General features: G+C 42.1%; 1 protein-coding gene and 1 pseudogene across 1 annotated transcript in view; both read right to left on the bottom strand.

Annotated features, from left to right (window-relative positions):
- Adamtsl3 (ADAMTS like 3) overlaps positions 1 to 23,142 on the bottom strand; it is a 497,024-nt gene that overhangs the window by 178,705 nt on the left and 295,177 nt on the right. The window contains exon 15 of the mRNA XM_023712415.1: positions 12,181 to 12,470. Within this exon, the coding sequence (XP_023568183.1) occupies positions 12,181 to 12,470 (290 nt within the window). The remainder of the gene's footprint in view (positions 1 to 12,180; positions 12,471 to 23,142) is intronic.
- LOC105741530 lies at positions 3,260 to 4,958 on the bottom strand (annotated as a pseudogene).

Genomic DNA, 23,142 nt, shown 5'->3' with positions numbered 1-23,142 from the left:
TATATATATATAGTCATGTGTCACTTACAGGGATATAGTCTGAGAAATGCATTCTTAAGTAATATAGTCATTGTGTGGACATTTACTCAGTATACCACACAAACTAAGAGAGCTATAATGTCACTAGGTGACATAATCCCATGGGACACTGTTGTGTATACAGTGGCACATGATTATACATACTTATATATTCAAAACCTCCATCAATAAACAAATGACTACAGGGTGAAAGGCACACTGTGGGGGGAGGCTGAGCCAATATATAAGTTAATACATTCTCTTTTATTGGTTTAGGTTCATTTGAGTGGTGTTTCTATCACTTTCAAGTAAGAGTCTTAACTATTTCAAGATATTAAATACACAAGCAGCAATACATGCTGGGGACTGAATTAAAAAAGAGTCAATATGTATTTTTCTCAAGATGGAAGCATATACCTATAATCCCAGCTACTTAGGAGGCTGAGGCAAGAGGATCATAAGTTTGAATCCAGCCTGGGTAACTCAGTGAGATCCTGTCTCAAAATTAAAGGTAAAAAAAGTGTAGAAGTAGATCAGTGCTCCCTGGGCTCAGCTGCCAGTACTGAGAGGGATTCACTCCTCTCTGCAGATCAGCCAGTATGATGGAGTTCTACGATAAATTTCCAGCAATAAAAAAGAAAAGTATAATATGAACTAGGCCCAGTGAAGTGCCAAAGAACAGTATCATGCTTCACCAAACACACAGTTTTACAGCCCTCCAAAGAGGTGAGTTCTTTTTAGGAACCAGTTGTGGAGACAGCTGGTAAAGATTAAGGATTGTTGAAAGCCATTTGGCCTTAGGAAGGCCATCATAAACATCACAGAGCCTGAAAGGAAGTGACCAATTATATAGAAAGTAGCTGGAAAACACCGCAGCACAAGGCCTGTCATGTTTGGGAGGGGACAAATCAGTGATTGCTAATGTACTATGTCAGGGGCACATCTCCACAGGGAAGGTGCTGAAATAAGCCCAAAGCGAGTTGATTCCATTTGTATTCCTCTTTTACCACTTGCGGGAAGGTATCCTCATATTCTACCATGCCAAATAGAGTGCACCTACATGCATGAATATCAGTTATATACACAAGTAACATTCTAAATTAGGTACTAGCTGACTAACACCCTGTCACCAGAAGCACAATAAAACAATACATTATGACCTCAAACACCAGGCCTCCCCCTATCCAGTCACTCTCAGCAAGTATTCATACATACACACAAAATAGTAACAAGCAGACAGGATCTTCCTTTTATAAAACTACAGATCTTCCTTTTCTCCTTACCACTGTACACTTTACCATCTGTCCCACTGTTTAAGATGGATCCTTGCTTTGGGTTTCACCATTTCCACTTCTTCAGAAATTTATGGATTACTTTGTCTCTCATTTTCATTCTCAAGCTTTGCCAAAGTCTATTAAATGGACCCAAATGTCTGATACCAAATCCCAGCCCCTCAGCTTCCCCAGAACCCACGATGCTGGCTAGTCATCTCATCTCTGTCTGTTTTACCACAGCTAAGTTTTGCCACAGAAAATCTATCCTACACGTCTCCACTTGTCCTCCATCACTCTTTTCTCTACTTATTCAAATCTGGTTACCAACTTTGCTCCTTCACTGAAATGATCCTGGTCATTAATGGCATCACATGGCTGAACACTGTCTGCTCGGAGTCCTCTGCTCCTTGTGTGGCCCACAGCATAGCTGACCTTGATTTCCACCATTCCACAGCTTGTTTCCTCCTGTCTTGCTAGCCTGTCTTGCTAACCCTTTCTTTCTTTGGCCCTTTGAAACCCAACCTTTTCTATCCAACCATTTAGTGTACGTCATTTCCTCAGGACTTAGGCCCTCCTCCCTCAGGATTTAGGCCTCTTCACTCTTCCCTCAGGAGTTAGGCCCTCTTCACTCCTCCCTCAGGACTTACACCCTCTTCACTCCTCCCTCAAGACTTAGACCTTCCTCACTCCTCCCTCAGGACTTAGACCCTCCTCCCTCCTCTCTCAGGACTTAGGCCCTCCTCCCTCCTCCCTCAGGACTTAGGCCCTCCTCCCTTCTCCCTCAGGACTTAGGCTTTCCTCACTCCTCTCTCAGGACTTAGACCCTCCTCACTCCTCCCTCAGGACTTAGGTCCTCCTCACTCCTCCCAGCTATTCTGATCCTCCGAGTTCTCAGTTGCACCCTCAGCTGCTGTGTCACCACACACATAAGGGTCAGGTTTGCACATTTTCTGTTCCAGTCTCTCCACTTCCATGAGGGTCAATCCTAACACTGCCTACAGAACCTCTCTATTTGGATGACTAAAGGCACTTTTCTTTTTTTTGTTTGTTTTTGCATTTTGTGATCAAATTTACTTTTGTTTAGATTGCATTTACTTTGTTTTACTGTACACAAGAGACTGCCAAGTCAACTAGGTATTTTACACTCACCACACATCCCCTCAAATCACCACAGTTGTTAGAAAAACATTAAAATCCATGTGCTGGGCTCTCATTTCCATGTGTACCCAAGCTCCCTGTGAGACTACAGATGCCAGTGAGACTTAAGTTCATTGAATGGAGAAGACCAGACTCTTTAATCCATTTTTAATATCATTTAGCAATGATACACCTTTGACCGACCACTTCACAAAATGACTATACTTTGACAAAGCCTATCTTACAACAGCACCCAGAGCACAAACATCACTCTTTATCCTGAGTACACAGAGGACACAGGAGATGCGGGATGCGCTGCGGAGGACAACAGCATGCCACAGTGCAGCAGTGATCCTAAACGTCACCGTGCCACTTGTCGCCATCCCTCCAGTGGGGACACAGGACACGTGGGGAGATTCAGAGCCATGAGGGCAGGACTGTAGACAAATCAGATTACTAATGTGACTAGACTGCAGGGTTTAGCGTGTTTTAGAAAGGACAGGAAGTAAAGAAGACAGTTTGGGACCTGAAGGATTCAACAAAATCATTCTACTCAAGCTTCCAGGACTGACAAGAGAAAAACTACATTCAGACAGAGAAAGCTGATAAAAATCATACTTAGCTACTATTCCTTGTTTTAAAAAAAAATAGGTGACAGCAACTTCTAAGGAGCATTTTCATGACACCTAAGCAGGAGGTATTTTCTGACGTCCTACTGAAGAACCCACAGAAGCTGGAAGGCCCCCGGCCCCGCGTGGGCCCCTACAGTGTGCAGCCAAGGCCTGTGCTGTACCTCATGCTACTCCTGCCCAGAGTCAGTGTCTCTCCCTTCAAGGGTTCTGCAGCACAAGAAGAACAAAATGTCACCACTATACCCTATTCTGTGAGCTTCTAGGGATCTAGACCATCTGCACAGTTTCTATGCTATTAACTGTAGAAAACAGTCTTTTCTGAAATGCTGTATCTCCCATTCTCCCACACGGCCTACAATGCCCATTAAGATTAATATCTTTGTCGCTTTCTTTGTCTAACAAAAGCTTGGGAATTTCCTAGTGTTTATTATAAATCACGAAACATCTCCATCTTTGCTAGATTTGGTGTAGAAAAATACTTGAAATTTAAAATACAAAAATCCAATAAAAATCAGAAAACTTTTCTAAAAGGATTTTTCCCTCAGGACAAAGTAGTAAAAACTAGCCTGTAACTTCACTCTTAACAGACATTGTCAAATTTGGCGGGTAAATAATGACCATCCAGAAATAAATAGCTATAATACATTCAGAGTTTACATTCCAGATTCATTGGCATACCAAAAAATTTTGAAGAAATCTTTCTGTGGGAGTTTGTTGTTTATGGGACTAAAATAAAAATTTGTGAGAGACTGATTTAAAAGAACAGAGGAATGACAATTTTATATATATATATATATATATATATATATCCACAAGACATTTATGAAACATATCAGCTAGTATCACATTACAGTCAATCTGTCCATTAATAGTATTACTCTGATAATTGTTAAAATATTTTCCAGTTATATATATTGAAAATATTTTCTTTTGCATTCTTGCTCAAGATAGGTGCAGCACTTTGGAGAAATGGTAGTAATCCCTCAGTAAGTCTGTTTGTAGCTCTACATGCCTTCTATATACAGCTACAAACACACACACATACACATGCGCACACACACACACACGAGCACCTGGGAACCTATGCACGTGTGTACATCATCATGAGCACACATCAGAAATATCAACATCGCAAGATCCTGATGAGATTCTTCTTCACTCGTCGTTGGCTGTACTTGTTCCCCTCACTTGACCTTGATTACATCAACAGTTTGGTATTGTCTCTGACCCTACAGGGACTCATCCAGGCATTACTACTATTTCTCCAAAGTGCTGCACCTACTTTGCTCTGTAGCCCCCACCACTTGAATTTAATGGTCACCAGATTCTATGTGAGGACAGTCAAGGTTGTCTGCCAGCTCCTTCTTCCAGTTGGGTCCCAAAGGGCCTCTCTTGGTCTTGACTGACTGGAATAAGGCTGGGGCTTCATTAGCTTTGTAGTCTCCAGGTTCAACTTGACTTCGATCTGCAATGTCTATGTGGACAACTTCAACAGTTTTCCATGTGTTTGGATCCAAATCATGAACATTTTCTAATGTTCCCAAGTCTGGTTTGTACCATCTTTTGATTTTAATGAAAAGGTCATCTTTCATATGTTCATTCATTACAATTGTTCCCAGTGGGGATAGGAATTCCAGGCTTTCTCATGAAATACCAAGGAGCCTTCAGGAGCAATCATCCTCATGAATGTCGGAACTTTGCTCTTTAGGTGATGAATTTTGTGTGTAAACTGTCCCTTTTCTCCTTCCTTCTCATAAGGCTCATTCTTTAATACTTCAGTTCCTTCACCACCGCTAGTCTCATTCTTATTAGCCTCTGCAACTGAGGAAAGCTGTCCAACTGGCTACTCCTGAACAGAATGTAGCAAAACCACACTGAATTCTTTAATCACCACCATCTTCCTGGAACCCCCTTACAACTGCCACTGCCATCGATCCTGCTACCTCTAAAGGCACCTTAAAACCACTATATCCACATCTAAATTAATAGTACCCCTCACCCTACTGGACTTCTAGTACCACTTCAAAGAAGCAGCCTAAATTTGGCTACTGAGCCCCCCGCTCTCCCATATACTCTGGTTACCCACTCATCACAGCTGCTTCTGCCTCCTAAATCTCTTGGTAGGCCACGTGCTAGCCTTTCCACCACCATCGCCACTTTGATTCAAGCTCCTTCCCAGATTAACAACACCTTCTTATGAATCTCATTTCATCTGTTCATATTCCTGCTACTCGATGCTCTGTGATACAACTAGTAGTCTTGAAAGAAACAGTAATTCTTTTTGATGATTGGAATGGCTTCCTATTTACTCCTGGATGTAAGAAACAGCATGAGGCAGAGAACAGCTGAGACCCCTGGGCTTATGGAAAGGCAACGTGGTGAAAGATTTATTGTGCCTATGTACAGGCAGACAGGGTGAAAAGGCCATCTGTAGGAAAGGAAGAGAAGCAGGCCTTTAAAAACAGGGTTTGAAAGAAAGCAAGAGACATTAGTTGGGAAGATCTTAGTAACCATCTGTAGTCAAAGTTCTCTGGATGTTTCATGCCTCACTGAGCAAAGTCCTCAGGGCAACTGGTGTGAATGTTTGGGTGTCTCTAGATGTCCGGGTGCTTCAAGACATCTGTATCCGTCTTACCTCTTTTACAACATCCTGTGTTTGCTGAAGCCTGGTGCTGAGATGAGAACAGTGTCTGTGCTGGTGGAGACAGGCTGGCGGGGCCCTGGGAGAGTCATGTCCAAATGGAGCCTTATACTGGACAAGGATACAAGTCAACCTGGCCTATTATGCCTTAACGTCATGGTCCTGCCCTCTCCCCCCGCCCCCAGCTCATCCCACACTAAATCTGGTCACCTTGACAGTTTTGCAAATGTGTCCGGCTCTTCCAGATCCTGGTGCCACACAATTCTTGTTACCTAGGACCTTTGCACATGCTTTTTCCTCTAGAAATTCCCTGGATCACCCCTGCCAAGTCCTCTTCTGCTTATCGAAATTTTCATTTCTTAAAATGATATTCAAGGTAATTGTTATTAGAGAGACTTTTATTTATTTCTCTAATGAGACAAGTGCTCTCTATATGCCTTTTTTTTTTTTTAGAAACCAGGGATTGAATTCAGACCCTTGCACTTGCCAGGGAAGCGCTTATTCTACTGAGCCATCTCCCCGGCCCCTCTATATGCATTTTGATCATATCTTTCTTTTGCATTTGATATAACCATTTGCAAGTGTGTGTGTATGTGTGTGTGTGTGTGTGTGTGTGTGTGTTTGACTAATAAGTTTCATCCATTACACTTGAGTTCCAAATCTAAGAGCCACAAGTGACTCACACTATTACCTAGCTCAGTGCTTCAGACACAGAAAGGCACAATTAAAGCTTGTAGAATGACATTTTTAAGTGAAACAATAGATTCCTGATAGTACTAGGAGCAAGCTAATGCTAGCATTAGTCATATTGTGCATCATTGTTCTTTAAGTCCTATACACAGCAGTACAGTGAAAAATGTAAATAACGATTAGACAGGGAAGATACAATCTTATTTCACTACATATGATTACTTACACGGAGAATTCATTTGAAGGAGAGGGAAAACAGAATAAGGATTTTAGTAATTTAGTCAAAATTTTTAAAAAGATAAAATCAACAGCATTTCATTATGAACAATATCCTATTATTGTCTTATAATACTCACACTAGCATTTATTATATACCATCTGCCAGGTATTGGGATTGAGCGCTTCTCTAACATTATCTTATTTATTAATCACATTCAATGCTTAATCCCAGTAAGCAGACAGGAGAGAAGTATCCGATGCTCCCCAAACAGTAGCTTCCTTTTGTTCTTCGTCTACTGCTCCAGACACCTGGCCTCTGGTCTCACAGCTGGCTATGGCTACACGAGCTGCCACACAACCACTCTTGCAGGCACTGACTTTGGCTGCAGAGAGCTTTGCACAGGCCCATTCAGAGGACTCCATGCCCACAGCCTCTCTGAATGACCCTGCTCCTCCATAGCTGTCCTCAGACAGGCCTAACACAGCCCTTGCACTCCCCAAGCCTACGTGAAGTCTGACATAGCATGTGTGAGTTTCTCCCATATGCGCCCTCCTCAAATCCTTAGCTGACTCCACCCTTATGCTGCACCAAAACCCAAAACCCTAATGAAGCCCCTTTTGGATGGCCTATTTGTGATTTCTATCTTGCATGGGCTGAGCTGATACATTAAGAACTGGGAACACTACAGGCTGCTGGCACTTAGAGCAGCCCAGAGCCAGAGCTGGTAATGCTGAGGGTGGAAAGCAACAGGAATTCTCTGAGAGCTTCCACCTCTGGCTGCAGTGGGTACTGGCTCTAGCTGCCCAGGGAGTGGCAGAGGACTGCTAGCACTAACAGCTGGGACCTGCTAGCACCCAAAGCTCAGGGTCATTATAACTAAATGAGCTACAGTTATCCTATTTGTGATTTCTATATGAATTAAACAAAAGAACCCTAGCCAGCTGATGACAAGGAGGTAGATGGTGTCTTCTCATTACCAAATATAAACAACACAGACCAAAGAGAATGGCCAAGTAGGGATTCAGAATAGGGCTAGGCCCCAGAAGACCATGCATCTGCCACTAATCTAGGCTGTTAGAAAGTATGGGATAAAAAGGGAAAAGGTGATAATAATACACAGAATAAAATGCAAAAAGACTCTGGTAAGGAATGTTTATGATGTAGTTAATTACAAAACATTAACAGAGGATACTAAAAAGGTATATGTATATACATGCACTTACACACACACACACACACACACGCACACACACACACCCCTATATACATACTTATATATACCTATACTTTGGAAATTAGAGCTTGACTATGTTTGGATTCCTCATACTTGCAGAAATTAAAATAGAATTCTCTGTTGCTACCCAGCATGACAGCACCCATCTGCAAGGTTAAGTAGGAATAGTTCCAATAAAGGGATTTTTATTTGCTATACGATAGGAAGATAGGCAAGTCAATATAAGTATGCCCAGAATATAAAGATGTGACCAAAATTTGATCTTTTCAAACACTGTACCTTGTGTATCTGATTTTTCTACTAGAAGCAGGAAGATTGAGGAAATTCCCACGGGCCTGTGCAAATGTCGTTTTCCTGTGAATGTTAAGAATCGCAGACTCACCCTTGCTGCTACCCAGGGAGCCGGGGTGAACATTAAAAGCCACACGCACAACCTACACATAAATCAGCTGCCTGAACCACAATAAAATAGATTGCAGGCAAGTGCTACAGTTTACAGTCAGTGTGGGGGACACTAAAGCCCAGAAACAGTAATAGGAATCTACGCCACCACAAAGCAAAGATATTTCTTAATCCTTTATATCCCAGTATATCTGGTATTTAGCAGAGAGCTCATCAAAGAGCCTAAGTGTCAAACAAAGAATGGGGGCCCAACCCCCAGTTTCTATAAAGAATTTTCATTTCAAATCTTAAATCTTCATTTTCACACAATTTAGTTTTTCATTTATAAATAAATTTTAAGTACCATCTCATCCCAGAAAGAATGGTTATCATAAAGAAATCAATCAACAACAAATGTTGGAGAGGCTGTGGGGAAAAGGGAACCCTTCTCCACTGCTGATGGGAATGTAGACTGGTGCAATCATTATGGAAATCAGTGTGGAGACTCCTTTAAAAAACTAAGACTGGAAATCCCATTCAAACCAGCTATCCCCCTACTGGGAATTTTCCCAGAGGAACTGAAAATGTCATATCATAGTGATATATGTGTACCTATATTTCTAGCAGCACAATTTGTGATAACCAAATCTAGGAAACAACCAAGATGCCCATCACCTGAGGAATGGATGAAAAAGATGTAGTATTTTTATAAAATGGAGTATTACTCAGTTATAAAGAATGATAAACTCAAAGCCTTCATATTTAAGTGGATGCCACTTACACATGCCACATACTCATAAGTGAAATTACTCATAAGTGAATTTCACTCATAAGTGAAATTAATCATAAGTGAAATAAACCAGACCCACATGTGTCAATATCATATAGTGTCCTAGTGTAAAAACGCAAAAGAAGAAATACAAATAGAAAGGTATAACACAATTAAAAGAAAAGCGAAAACTTGAGGATTAGACAATGAAGAGAGGGCAAGGAGAAAAGTTAGGAAACATGACAGGGGCAAAGTCATACATTTATATGCACAAGATGGTTAAGGTAATGATCCTGAGAATCTTCAGCAGGTTTTGAAATTACCAGTTGATTGATAGGATTCTCACCCTGACTAAATATATATGCTGATATCTGTGAACTAAGCAACTACACTGAAGATAGCAATGTGTAATGATAGAGTCAGGCTTGAAATGCCTGTCATTCTGATCTTCTAAATATGTACTCCTTGTCATGTCATATCAATTACTGCCATACTGTCTCTCAAGTAAATGTTTGTTTAAAAAACAAAAAGGTAATAAATGAAAACAAGAGACAAGAAAAAAAAGTCACATAGGACTGTCCAGCTACAACACTGTATATGGTTAGATTTCTAAATTTCTGTGTAAAAATATGTAGTTGTTTAGTCTTATTTCTTTAATTTTTTAATCTTTTTCTTCATATTATATACAGACTTAGAGTTTCACACATCAATACTTGATGGAAAATACCTGTTTCATGTTATGTCTAAGATGCTTGATATTCAGACAGATAGTGAGGCTAAGTTCAACAACCTATGTTGTAGGGTAACAACAATAAGCTTCTCTTTCTTTCTTTCTTTCTTTCTTTTTTTTATTTTAACATTTATTGTATGTGTGTGCGTGCGTGTGTGTGTGTGTGTGTGTGTGTGTGTGTGTGTATGTGTGTGGCCAGCTCAGCCCACCAGGGGGCAGGGCTGGCTGGCATGTGGTGCTGGAGGATTGAACCGCAGTCCCTGTGCTTTGCCAAGTTTGTCCCAAGTAGGTGCTTTAGACCACTGAGCCATCTCTCCAGCCCCAACAATAAGCTTCTCTTCTGGAGAATTAACAACTTAATTTTGCAGACCAAAAATTAAAGAAAAAGAAGGGCTGCAATGACAGCCAACATTTTGGCCTTTGTCTTTCAAGGTCAGTGAAGACTCAGGACATAGGAGAACCTGTACTGTAATGTCATATAACTCAGTTGTGTCTCAAATTTTCTGATCAAGGAGATTACGGAGCCACAGAGAAAAGTGATCGATGATGTAGAGTGTGCCTAAGGAGAGTCACATGGAGAGAAAACATTCTTTCAGGCTTTCACAAAGAGCAAATTGGTTAAGCAATGGCCGTGACTCATCCACATGGCTAACACTGACAAAGGATGTACAAACTGTGGTACAGGGTTTTAGGATAAATCCTGAGCGGAGTTGATGACTTTTCAGATAAAAAAGTTACATTTCTTGTTATATAGGTCTTGTTTTATCTTGGTCTTAACCATCCAGTCAAAAAGTATAAAAATGAAGTATGAAAAGTAAGGCCATATTTATATGCTGAGCTATAAAAGGCTCAAGTCAACAACTTCTGACATTACCAGTCCTATGGATAACTCATTACTATTATGGACTACTGAACTATATTGGAATATTTTTCTTAATTTACATACCTACAATATTTAAATGACAATGGAATATCCATATCTGACAAAACTAAACAGAAAAGGGGAATGAAATGAAGGACCATTTTGTATCTGTATATTCAAAATAATTAGGATACATATACAGCTACTTTCTCTTAATTCAATGAATGGAAAGATTTATACTAATAGTGTTTATGGACAGGATATCATGTCTGCACCTTGTACTATGAATAACCACTAATAAGACAACAATATGCAATGTATTAATTATTGAAACTGTCCTAATCAGTTTTGAAACTGTGTCATTGATATTTGTTTCTCAATAAAATTATTAGAAAAAAGAAATTTTAAGCTTGAAAGAAATTAAAAACAGTATCTGAAAAATTAAGAAACTTACAATATTCACTTATAGTTCTACCAACCCTCTCTAAAGAATAAAATTACATTGTTCATTTTCATTTTGGATTTAGTCATAACACTTCTGTCTCCTCATCTGTAAATTTTTTTTTTCTCATCTGTGAAATTTGGGTCAGTAGGTATTTAAGTTTTACTTCAAGGTTATTCCAGTATTATCCAGTAAATGACACCCTTACAAGGATAATTTGTGCTACATAACTGAACATTGAATGACACAAAGTTGGGCTCTATTAAGTTCTGCAAAATGGGATCCAGATAATGAAATCATACATCAGATTGTATTTCCCACCTGAATACTGAGTAGCTTTTCTAGCAGGTACAAGGCCAAAAAGGAGCAGCAAGGAAAGTCCAGTCTGCCTGGCTTCACAGTACATGTATGCCTTGATAGGACACAAAGGTCATGCTATGTATCCCCAGGGAGATAATCAATCAGGAGCCAGACATGGGCGATAGGACCCAAGGTTGCTGGGGACTGTGGCATCCGGCTTTCCTGTGGATGTTCTCGTTTAACTGTCCACAGAACCAGAAGTCCTGCTCCCTGTCCTATTCCTTCTGGCTCCTCTAGTGCTTAAGTGACTTAGAGGTCACTTTTCTCACCCTGGGAGGGGGCACCTGCCTACCTAACCACTATGATGTCCACACCGGCTCCTGGCTGTGCACATCACCCATGTACACACCAACATGAATCCTGGTGGCCAGCTGGCTCTGCACAGTTCCTGGGCAAGACGCAGGTACAGGCATTGAGCCTATCTCCCACTTTCTAGGGAAGACATCTCACGAAGAGCGTCGTCAGCCAGGGTGATTCCTGGCATCTCCATTTGTAAGACTCATCTCTCACCTTAGCCATTTCACTTTTGCTCATTTATTTCACATTAACCTGTGACCCCTTCACACCTTGGTTATGCAGATCCTTGGGCCAAAGGAGCATTTTTGGGGGGGATGTGGGGAGTGTCAGGATGTAATCCCATTATCCTTTCTGTACTTTTCAAAATAATAACTATAAAACATAAAGAAAAGGTATGGTTTTCGGTTACTAGGTGATCCTGCTGGGCTGCCTGCCTAGCGCATCTCTGAGTCCTCACTGTGCAGGACCCCGCCCGCCCGGGGAGTTTGCCTACCTCCCAGGCAGGTGGCCGTGCATGGGGTGAAGCCGGCATACTCCCAGGTGAAGGTCCCCACGCTGTCCTCCTGGGGGGCATGGCCGTCAGGCTCTCTGGACGCAGGGCTCCTGGGACAGGCCTGGCGCTGGCAGGGCCGCTCAGTGGGTGGCCGGGGACCCTCACACTCGTCCTCAGGGAGCTCAGCCTCTGTGCGCGAGAAGGCCAGGAGCACACGGCACCTCAGGGCACGCACCTGCACACCCGGGCCACAGCTGGAGCTGCAGGCTGACCAGGGCTCAGGAATGAACCTAGGGAGCCAGGACAGACAAAGGGTCACCCACAGTACACACGGGCAGCCAACACCAAACTACACTTGCAAGCCTTTTAAATTATCTTGAGAGGGAGTCTCACTAAGCCATTCTACTGCCCAGGCTGGGTTTGAACATGGGGTCCTCCTACCTCACCTCGGCCTCCAGAGTGGTGAGATTACAGCCTTGCACCACCATACTCAGCTTCATTTTTACATCTTATTAACAGCAGAAATTAGGGTTCTTCATTAAAGGCACACCCTACTTTTATCTCCATATAAAACTTCCAGTTTGTGCTGTGACTGGTGGCAAACTATGATGATAAAAATATTATTTTTATTTATTTATTATTTATTTATTTATTTTTTTTTTGTACCGGGGATTGAACTCAGGACCTTGTACTTGCCAGGCATACAAAAATATTTAGCAATAAAAGAAACCATCAGGTAGACATCATTTCTAATGTGATTTCTTCTCACCCATTTATTCCACATATCTTTATCGAGTTTCTCCTTCATGACTGTATGAAGGGGCACTAAGCTGCTGCAATGTTTAAGAGCCTAACTGCAGGAAACTGAAAACTCTTCACAGTGTGCAAGAAGCTTCAATACTTGTTCATATTTAATATACAAATACACTAACTTTTAAGTCTTCTTGAAAGTCCATATGCTGCCCAAACTGCCTGAAAGAAGTATTTACTTTTTAATCTGAATTACTATCTACTATCAAAGGTTATCAGTCTTGAGCCTGCAAGCCAAATCTGGCCTGTTTTCACACAACCCGACAGCAGTGTTTAAATTGGTGGAGAGGAAGGATACTATTGGGTGACGTGAAAATTACAAAAATAGTTCAGATTTTACTGTCATTATTAAAGTTCTACTGGAATACAGCCATACTCATTTATCCACTTATTGTATACGGCTGCATTTCTGCTACATGACAGAGCTGAATATTTGTGGCATAGACTGTTTAGCCTGGAAAGCATCGGATATTCACTATTTGGCCCTTTACAGAGAATGTTTCTTGCCCCTGCTATGTATCAATTCAAAACATAGATTCAACAGGGAACAATATATTTAAGATCCTCTCAGGAAACACTTTGAATCATGAAGTATTAATAATCGATAAGAGTTCAGTGATAGATACAGTTTGGAAAACTTTGTGTTCTTTAATATTTAACAGGTTTTTTATAGACATACTTTCCCAAAGACAATATCTGAATTCTTACTATGAATACTTAAGACAGGAGTATGAAACACATCATTTCATCACCTTGAGTGAAAGCAGACCCTGTTTCAGGGAATGAGAGCCTTGTCCTTTAGAATAGCTTCAGGTAATGCTGCTGGAATGTTTAAGTTGCAATTCCGAACCTTAATGTTTCAAATCTCAGCAGCATGGAGGACCAAACCTTTCCCAGATAAAAGTTCTTTACAGTTGTCCACAATAGCACATCCCATAACCACCCGCACTAGGAAACACCATAGCTGTAGATAAATTCCATAAAGAAATGTCCGTAAACACAAAGCACTTTGTTATCTGTGGAAAACTGTTACTGAAGTACCCTTGTCTCTAATCCAAACAATAGCCTATTCTCTAATTCTATGAGAGGACTTGCTCAACTCCCCAGGATGGAGGAGTCTTAGAGTGAAACTGGCATATTTACTCTTGTTTTCTTTGCTACTCTTATAGTAGGACTGGAAAGGAGATTGCTTAAATATAGGCTGAGCTATCCATGTAGGATAATAACATGCAGCCATCTAAAAGAGAGACGCCTATAGCAACTGATACAGATGAGTCTCCTCTGGAGACAAAAAGGGAAATAAGTATGGGTGGTTCGTACTCAGCGATAGCTTCCATCTAAGCATTTTAAATTAGCAGTGTGCGCGCGCATGTGTATGTGCCTACAGGTAGCATATATTATGTATGCACATACATATACAGGCTCTAGCATAGTTTGTGTACAATTTCTCTTTCCTAGAAGCAGTTGCCCAGTGACAGGGATGGGAGTGTGTAAAAAGGGAAGCTTCCTGTTGGTTTGCTTGATCCTATTCAAAGGCCTGGATTTTCTAATTATGTGCATACTTTTGTGGTTATACATTTTTTTCTTTTCTCAGACATTGAAGTAAAGGAAGCTGCAGGCGAAAGACTCAAAAACCAAATGTCAGCATATTTAAAGAAATGAAAGAAGAAGCATAAAGCAAATGCATAAGATATTTAAGAGGCTCAGAGCATAGTAAAACAGATAAAAGATTTTATCATTGAAATGTTCAGTGAACATACAGCAGAGACAAAGAGCTACCTAAATGAATTAAGCAATACAATACAAGACATGAGGGATAACTCTGGAAAAGAATTAGAGATTATGGAAAGAAAGCAAGCAGAGGTAGATAAAACCACAGGTAGCAGCCTTGACTAATGTGAAGATAAGAGTGCCAAGAACAGAAAACAAAGTGGATGCATTAGATCATAAATTCAGCGACACCCCCCCACCAAACAAGACATAATGCAAGCAGAATCCAACATCCTAGATGACAAAAAGAAAGAAAGAAAGAAAGAAAGAAAGAAAGAAAGAAAGAAACCTTAGAATTATAGGAATAAAGGAAAAATTAGAAGATGTCTTAAAAGGCATGAAAAAATTTAATCAATGAAATCACAGAACAATTTCAAATCTAGGAAAAGAATTCAATAGTCAAGTACAAGGCATATATAGAACCCTAAACAGCCACAGCCAGAAAAGAATCTCTGCATGATACATATAATCGAAATTCCAGAAATCCAATAAAGTGAGAGAACACTGATGTTGTTAGAGGAAAACAGTAAGTCACCTACTGAGGTGAGAGCCCTTCAGAGCACGGTACCTGCTGCTTTCTCAGCATGAGTCTTAAAAGTGGGCAGGGCTTGGAGTGAAGATTTCAAGTCCTGAAAGAAAACACTTGTCTGCAACCAGGGAGATAGCTCAGTGGACTAAAGCACCTGCTTGGCAAGCTTAGGCAAGCGCAGGGACTGCGGTTCAATCCCCAGCACCACATACCCTGGCAGCCTGTCCCAAGGGAGAGCTGAGTCGGCCAGAGTCCAGGCCTGGTGGTGCATGCCTGTAATCCCGGCTGAAAGCAGGAGGATCACCACAAGTATCAGCTGCATAGTGAGACCCTAGAAGAACCAAATACATTAAAACATAATAATAAAAATAAAAGACATCTAAAATAAAGAAAATAGTTGTTGGCCCAGACTTTTATATCCTGCACAATTAGCCTGAAAAACAAAGAGATGCTAAATAAACACATTACCACTAACTAGTATTGCAGAAAATACTTAAGGGGATCTTAGACAAGGACAGGGAAGCCACAGAACCAAGGAGTCCAAGGAAAGCATGGAGTCCGTCCAATTGGAAGAGCAGTTAAACAAAAGGAAAAAGTATATAGAGCACTCAGCACTGGGAAAATAATGCAATGATAGAATTCAAGAAACACGTTAAATGATAACTCTCAATGTCAATGTTCTCCCCAGGCATAACACATAGGCTGGAAACTAGGACTTAAAAATGCATCCAAATATTGACTATAAGAGATACCCCTCATCCAAAAGGAAGTACATAAACTGATGATGAAAGGATAGAAAATGACATTCCAGTCAACTGGAGCTTGAAAACAAGCAAGAGTAGCTACTTGATTTTCAGAGACAGTTGTGAGTCAAGCCTAAACTGAGCAGATGAGATGAAGACGCCCACTGCATAGTGGTAAAAGGGGCCAATTCAACAAGAAGATGTAACAATTATAAAATATTTATGCACAGAATGTCAGTGCACCCAGATTCATAAAACAAAAACTACTGGATTAAAAAAGACAGTTACTGCTTAGGCAGACGCAGAGGTTGGTGGTTTGATCCCCAGCCTGCTGTGTCAGCCCCACCTCTGGGGTGTGCTGAGACAGTGACTGAGACAGGGCATGGTGGTGGGCGTGCCTGTAATGCCAGCATTTGGGAAGCTGAAAACAGGAGAATCACTACAAGTCAGATCTGTGTAGTGAGACCCTGTAGACCCTGTAGATCCTGTACTAAATACCCAAATAAATAAATAAATAAAAAGGCAGACACCAATACAATCTTAGTGGGCAGACTTCAATACTATCACTATTAGACAGGTCAACCAGATTTTTAAAAATCAACAAAAAAGCATCACAATTGAAGTACATTGTTGAAAAAATGGACCTAATAGATACTTTCAGAGCATTTCCTCCAGCATTTCACAACAGAATACACATTTTTCTCAACAACACATGGAACTTTTTCCAAAATAGGTCACATCTTAGGTTATAAATCTTGTTTAAATAAATACAAGAGAATTGAAATAATCCCCCTCACACTACTGGATCACAGTGGTATGAAGCTAGAAATCAATAGCAAAAGAAGCCACAGAGAAAACATGAAAATATGGAAATCATTTAAGCATCAACAAATCATAGAATAAATTAAGGAAGAAATAAAATAGTTTGTAGAATCAAATGCCAATGGAAGTACTGCATAACAAAACCTATGAAAAATACAGAAGTTTGAAGAAAGAAGTCTATAGCTATAATTGCACACATAAAAGGAACATCTTAATTACAAAAAATAAGTTACTGTTGTATCTCAAGGTCTTAAAAAGAAAAGAACAGTGCAAATATGAAGCTAACAGAAGGAAAGAGATTATACAGATCAGAGTAGAAATGAATGAAATTGAGACTAAAAAATACAACAGATCAATGAATCGAAGAGTTTGTTCTTTGGAAGGTTGGAGTAGAAATCTGGGGAAAGCAGCAGGGAAGGAGAAGTAAAAAAAAATCTAGAAGCAACACACATTGCACAACTTTTCTCCCAATGGAAGTAGTTATCATGTATCACAAACATACACTAATAAAAACTGAGAAAAAATGAAATTGTAATAGATAAATTTATTAGCGTAGAAAAGCAATGAAGAGAACATAGTCATAAAGGTAAACATCAAAAACAGCAAGGAAACATTGAGAATGGAGTCTGAAACTATTAGCATTTATAACCACTATAAATGGATTAAATGTGCCTATTAAAAATACAGATGCTAGGGCTGGGGAGATAGCTTAGTGGTCTAAGTGCCTGTCTGGCAAGCGTAAAGACCCGGGTTTAATCCCTGGCACACCATGCTGTGCCAGCCCGGGGACCTCAGGCATGCTGTGCTGGCCACTGAAACCAGGCATAGTGGGGCACACCTGCAATCCCAGTGCTGGGGATGCTGAGACAGGAGGATCACTATCAGTCTGAGCTGTGTAGTGAGACCCTACACCAAATAAATGAATAAAAGCTTCAAAACTTTTTAAAAATAAATCAAAAATACTAATGTTAATAACATTAATGCTAATGTTAAAACCTCTAGAAGATGGAGATAAAATAAAATGATGTCAGAAACATAAAAATTATAAGGATAAACAAAATGAGAAAAACACAACAAAATAATGGAAGGCAGAAAGGCAGACGTCAATGTTAAAAAACAATAGAAGAGGCAAAATATCATTATTTGAGGATAATCTTATAAGATAGTCAATTAATAAAATATTTTGGAAGAAATAAAAGAATTTAATCAAGTAGTCCACAAATACAAATGTGTATCTATATAGAAATATAGATATATAACCTGAAAATGCTAATGTTCCAAGAGTCCAGCTAACACTTGCTAGCAGCTAGGCCCTGCATTAAGCATTACTGCACTTATTTAATATAATTTTCACAACAATTTTATAAATTGTCATTTTGACTGTGATTTCACAGATGAGAAAAATGGAGGCTTTGAAATTATATGGAAACTGCCCAAGGACTATGCACTTACAAACAAAACCTTTGTAAGAAATAAGTAGGGTTTGGGCTGGTGAGATAGCTCAGCAGACTAAGTGCCTACCTAGGCAAGTGCAAGGACTGCAGTTTGATCCCCAGCACCACAGACTGTGCCAGCCCTGTCCCCAGGTGCACTGAGCTAGCCACCGAGTCCAGGCATTGTGTCGCATTCCTGTAATCCCAGCACCGGGGAGTCTAAAAACAGGAGGCTAACTATAAATCTGAACTGCATAGAAGACCCTGTAACAAATACAAAGAAGAAGAGAGAACAGAGAGGGGAAAGGGCAAGGGCAAGGACAAGGAGGAGGAGGAGGAGGAGGAGGAGGAGGAGGAGGAGGAGGAGGAGGAGGAGGAGGAGGAGGAGAAATACAGGAGCTGATGAGGCCAAAGCTATGAAATACCCAAATACTCTGATCTCAAGCACCTGAATACATAGAGCATCACATGCTCCTGAATAGAAAGATTCAAAATTATAAGGATATTTATTCAACCTTAATTTATAAAACTAATACAGTTCTGATCTAAACCTCTGTGGCAATTTTTTGGGGAGGGTTACAAATAGCAAAATTTTTTAACTTTATGGGAGATTAAACTTTTAAAGGAAATAACACACAGAATAACTCCATCACCTGATAGAAAAAAAAACCTACTAAAAAGATAAAAATTCAAATAATGTAGCACTGGCATTGAAGTATTTAGTTTACACAATGATGGCTTTTTAAAAAATCAAAGTGCAGGGCTGGTGAGATAGCTCAGCAGTCTAAAGCACCTGCTTAGGCAAGCTTAGGCAGGTGCAGGGGACTGCATTTCAATCCCTAGCACCACATGCCACACTAGCCCTGCCCTCAGGGTGGGCTGAACTGCTCCCCCCACCAAAAAAAATCAAAGTGCATACTATAGATTATTTAATAGATGCAGCCAGGGCAATCAATTAATTATTTTGAAAGATATTAAGTTACACCAATATTTTATATATCACATGTCAAAGCCTAATCCCCATGAGTTAAAGTTCAGAGTAAAACAAGAAATCCTAAAGATTATTAGAAGAAAATATTTAAGAAAAATAGATAATTTCCCAATGTTGGTGAAGGTGTGGGCTGGGAAGGGGAACTGGCACTGATTTTCCAAAAGTAGACCTGATGGTAGGAACTAAATGTCTTCCATGTGCCTGTCTTCTGGCCCAGAAATTCCACTCCCCTACACATGTCCTAATGGGACAATTAGAGAGGTGTCATTTGATCTGCTGCAGTTGTGCTTATCATACTAAATAACTAGAAACAAACCACAGACATCCGAGGCCCTTTCCACATGCAGTATGGTGGGGTCTGAACTCCTTCCCTGGTTAATACCTGGAAATGGCTAGCAGCCTCCAAGGACAGTTGTGCCCCTTGGTGACCAGACACCCTGGACACCTGCTGCCTCCCCAGTGCCCCGCTCAGCCCTGCCAGCCCCTCTCCACACTCAGGCCACAGCGCAGCAGCAGGGCCGGCAACGTGCACACAGCCCCTTCTCTCGCCACATGTTGGGTCGGCAGGAGGTCACGTCCTGCACCCTCTCCCCCCGGAAGCCACCCCTGGCCCCTGACCGTACCGTGGTGTCATCTCACAATACCATAGCACAGTCACAGTGCGTCCATGCTTTCCCATACAGTGCTGCAGTCTAACAACTCTTCCCAAGGGTGGGTGAGCTTTCAGTTTGAGCCATGTGCCAGGAAACCTCAGGTCCTTCTGGTACAGCTTAAGTCTCCATGATCAGAAATTTCTGGGGCATAAGTGTTTCAGGATTGAGGGTTTGGGGACTTTCGGAATATTCTCACATGAGGTATGTAATGAGGCACTGTTAGCAGGAAAGCCAAATTTCATTTGCTTCACATGCATCCTATAGACAGCCAGAAGGTAACTTGGTACAGTACTTTTAGTGCACCGGCATCCTGCCACGTGAGGTCAGGTGTGGAAATTTCCTCAAATGGTTTTACATGAGTGCCTACAATGTTCAGAGTTCGGAATATTTTGAACTTCCTATTTTTAGATTAGGGACACTGCCTGGACCACAGGCCATAGAATCACTGTCCCCACTTGCTAGCTCCAAAATCGTGGGTAACTCCCTATTCTTTCCACACCTTGGCTTCTTCTGCTCTAACATAATTAATAGTCAATCTCCCCTCCTCTTGGGGCTGCTGGGAGGATAAACAGGCTAGCCGTGCAGAACAGGGCCCGGCAGCGGATGTTCAGAGTTTTTAGTATTGTGAGAAAGATATTCCCGCAGCACAACCTATTTCATTTGTGGCAAATACAATTTGGAGAAGGTAAAAGAGCAGAGAGGAAAAATACAAAGTGTGCCAGTCTGTCCGAGCCAGGACTCCTTGGTGAGAGGGAGAGCGAGGGCAAAGCAATGGCAGGAGGGTGTAGAGTCACAGCGAAGGCTCAGGGAACAGCCTCCGACACAGCAGCCGTATCTGCTGTAAACATGTCCCACAGCAGAGCTGACGAGCTCAGAACTGCAGCTTCCTTGGCCCAGCTGCATAAGCTAGAATTTTTATTTTCCTAATTAAAAAAAAAAAGTTTCTTGAACATCCGCTCCCTATGTAAATTCCAAGCTCAGGCCCTGGTGAGCCACAGAGGCAGTGTTTATCTTTTGCAGGCTCTTTGGCAGCTGCTCTCGTCCTGTCATCCACTGTCAACAAGGACGTGGCCCCAAACCACAGAAGACAGTGGTAATAAAGGGTGAACGGGAGGCCGAAATGTGTTGTGGTTTTGTTTGGAAACTGAGAGACTGAAGAGAGTCAGGAGTGCAGGAAACTATAAACTTCACACCAGACAGCCCGGGGTGGGCCAGAAACTGCCCGGCAGTGTGCATCACAAGGGAAGATGGTGCAGAAGGCTCTGGGGGGATGGCGGGGGGCAGGGAGGAGGCCTGTGCGGATGGAGAACAGGTGCTGCCCACTCGGCCTCCATGCTGGGCGGGCGCGAGGAGCCGCAGGAGCAAGGAACAACTTGGCTTTGCTCTCTGAGGACAGTGACAGAACCACCCCAGCGAAAGCGCCTGGGCTGGGATGGAGACACAGTGCAGGCTTGGAGCGAATCCAGGGCCAAGCCCGCTGCAACTCACATGACATCACCCTTTTCTAATTCAATGATAGGAATGGGACCTTTTGACCTGGGAAAGGTCCCTAGGGACAAAAGGAGCTAGCAGTTCCCAAATTTTGCTGAGCCCTACCCCTCTAAGTAACCTGGGGTGCTTGTCGAAATGCAGGTGACTGAAATTGAGCAGGACAAAACAGAAGTAGAATAGAGGTTACCAGAGTCTAGGGGAGAAGAGAAAGGGAATGACACTTGCGGGGTGCAGTTTGGGGATAACGAAAAGCGTCTGGGGATGGACTGAGGAAGGCGCATACTTAATGCCATGAACCGGAGAAGTGAAAGTTCAGCTTAAAATGATCAGCTTCGTGTTACAACTGTCTCACCACAATAAAAACAATCTCTCTGGCTGAGTCCCCGCAAACAAGCTGTCAGTCCCCAATCTCAGACTGTCTGTCCCAAAACAGTGTAAAAGGCACCCTAGGTGTTGTGACGTAAGTAATTTGAGCAATGCAGTTTAAACAATATACTTTTGTCCTATATATAAAAAAAAAGCCTCCTTTCCTTTGAGCAATAGGAACTGGCTGCGACATGACCTCTGTCACTGACCAGAGGTGAAGATGAGGCAGCGCCGCTGGTGGCACACACAAGTGGGGCCTGAGGTGACAATGCTAGGTACTGAGTAATGGCTGCGTGAGTGTCATTACATGCTGTTTTCTCCTCTTTTCTATAGATTTTTTCATTTTTTAATAAAAAAGATTTTTTAAAAAGTCAGTGGGTGTGGTGGTGGCAGTGGGAGGCGCACTTCTAACCAGAAGGAGGAGAGGGACAAAGGCAAGAGAGATGAGAACCGCCCACATGTCCAAAGCAGGAGCCCCGCACAGACCAAGGCCAGCACCCAAGGGGCAGCCAGGGCGGGGATGGCTGAGGCCTTGTGGTGTCTTTTTGCCTTTTGGACAAACACGAATCTTTGGGTCATGTGGAAACATTTGAACACTCAAAATGTCACAAAGACGAATAAGATCTGTGCTTTTGCCAGTGATTCTGGCTCATGAGTAGAAGTGGGTTTAATAGGAGAAGGTGAGAAGCAAATCAGAGAGCTGTGTAGGTGTTGAATGTTGCACAGGTGTCTGAGTGTCCTGCAGGTGTCTGAGTGCCCTGCAGGTGCCTGGATGCTACACAGGTGTCTGGGTGTCCTATAGGTGCCTGGATGCTGCACAGGCGTCTGGGTGTCCTGCAAGTGTCTGCGTGCCCTGCAGGTGTCTGGGTGTCCTGCAGGTGTCTGCATGCCCTGCAGGTGTCTGGGTATCCTGCAGGTGTCTGGGTGCTGTGTAGGTCTCTGGATTCTGCACAGGTATCTAGGTGACCTGCAGGTATCTGAGTGCCATGCAGGTATCCGGGTGCTGTGCAAGTGTTGGGGTGCCCTGCAGGAATCTGAGTCCCCTGCAGGTACCTGGATGCTATACAGGTATCTGGGTACCCTGGAGGTGTCTGGGTTCCTTGCAGGTGTTGGAGTGCCCTGCAGGTGTCTGGGTATCCTGAAGGTGTCTGGGTGCCCTGCAGGTATCTGGGTGTCCTGCAGGCGTCTGGGTGCTGTGCAGGTACCTGGATGCTGCACAAGTGTCTAGGTGTCCTACAGGTGTCTGAGTGCCCTGCAGGTGTCTGGGTGTCCTGCAGGTATCTGGGTGCTGCACAGGTGTCTGGGTGCCCTACAGGTGTTTGGATGCCCTGTAAGAATCTGGGTGCCCTGCAGG

Source organism: Octodon degus, unplaced genomic scaffold (assembly GCF_000260255.1).
Source record: "Octodon degus isolate 3935 unplaced genomic scaffold, OctDeg1.0 scaffold00002, whole genome shotgun sequence".
Taxonomy (NCBI): domain Eukaryota; kingdom Metazoa; phylum Chordata; class Mammalia; order Rodentia; family Octodontidae; genus Octodon; species Octodon degus.
This window is presented reverse-complemented; position numbering and strand designations above follow the sequence as displayed.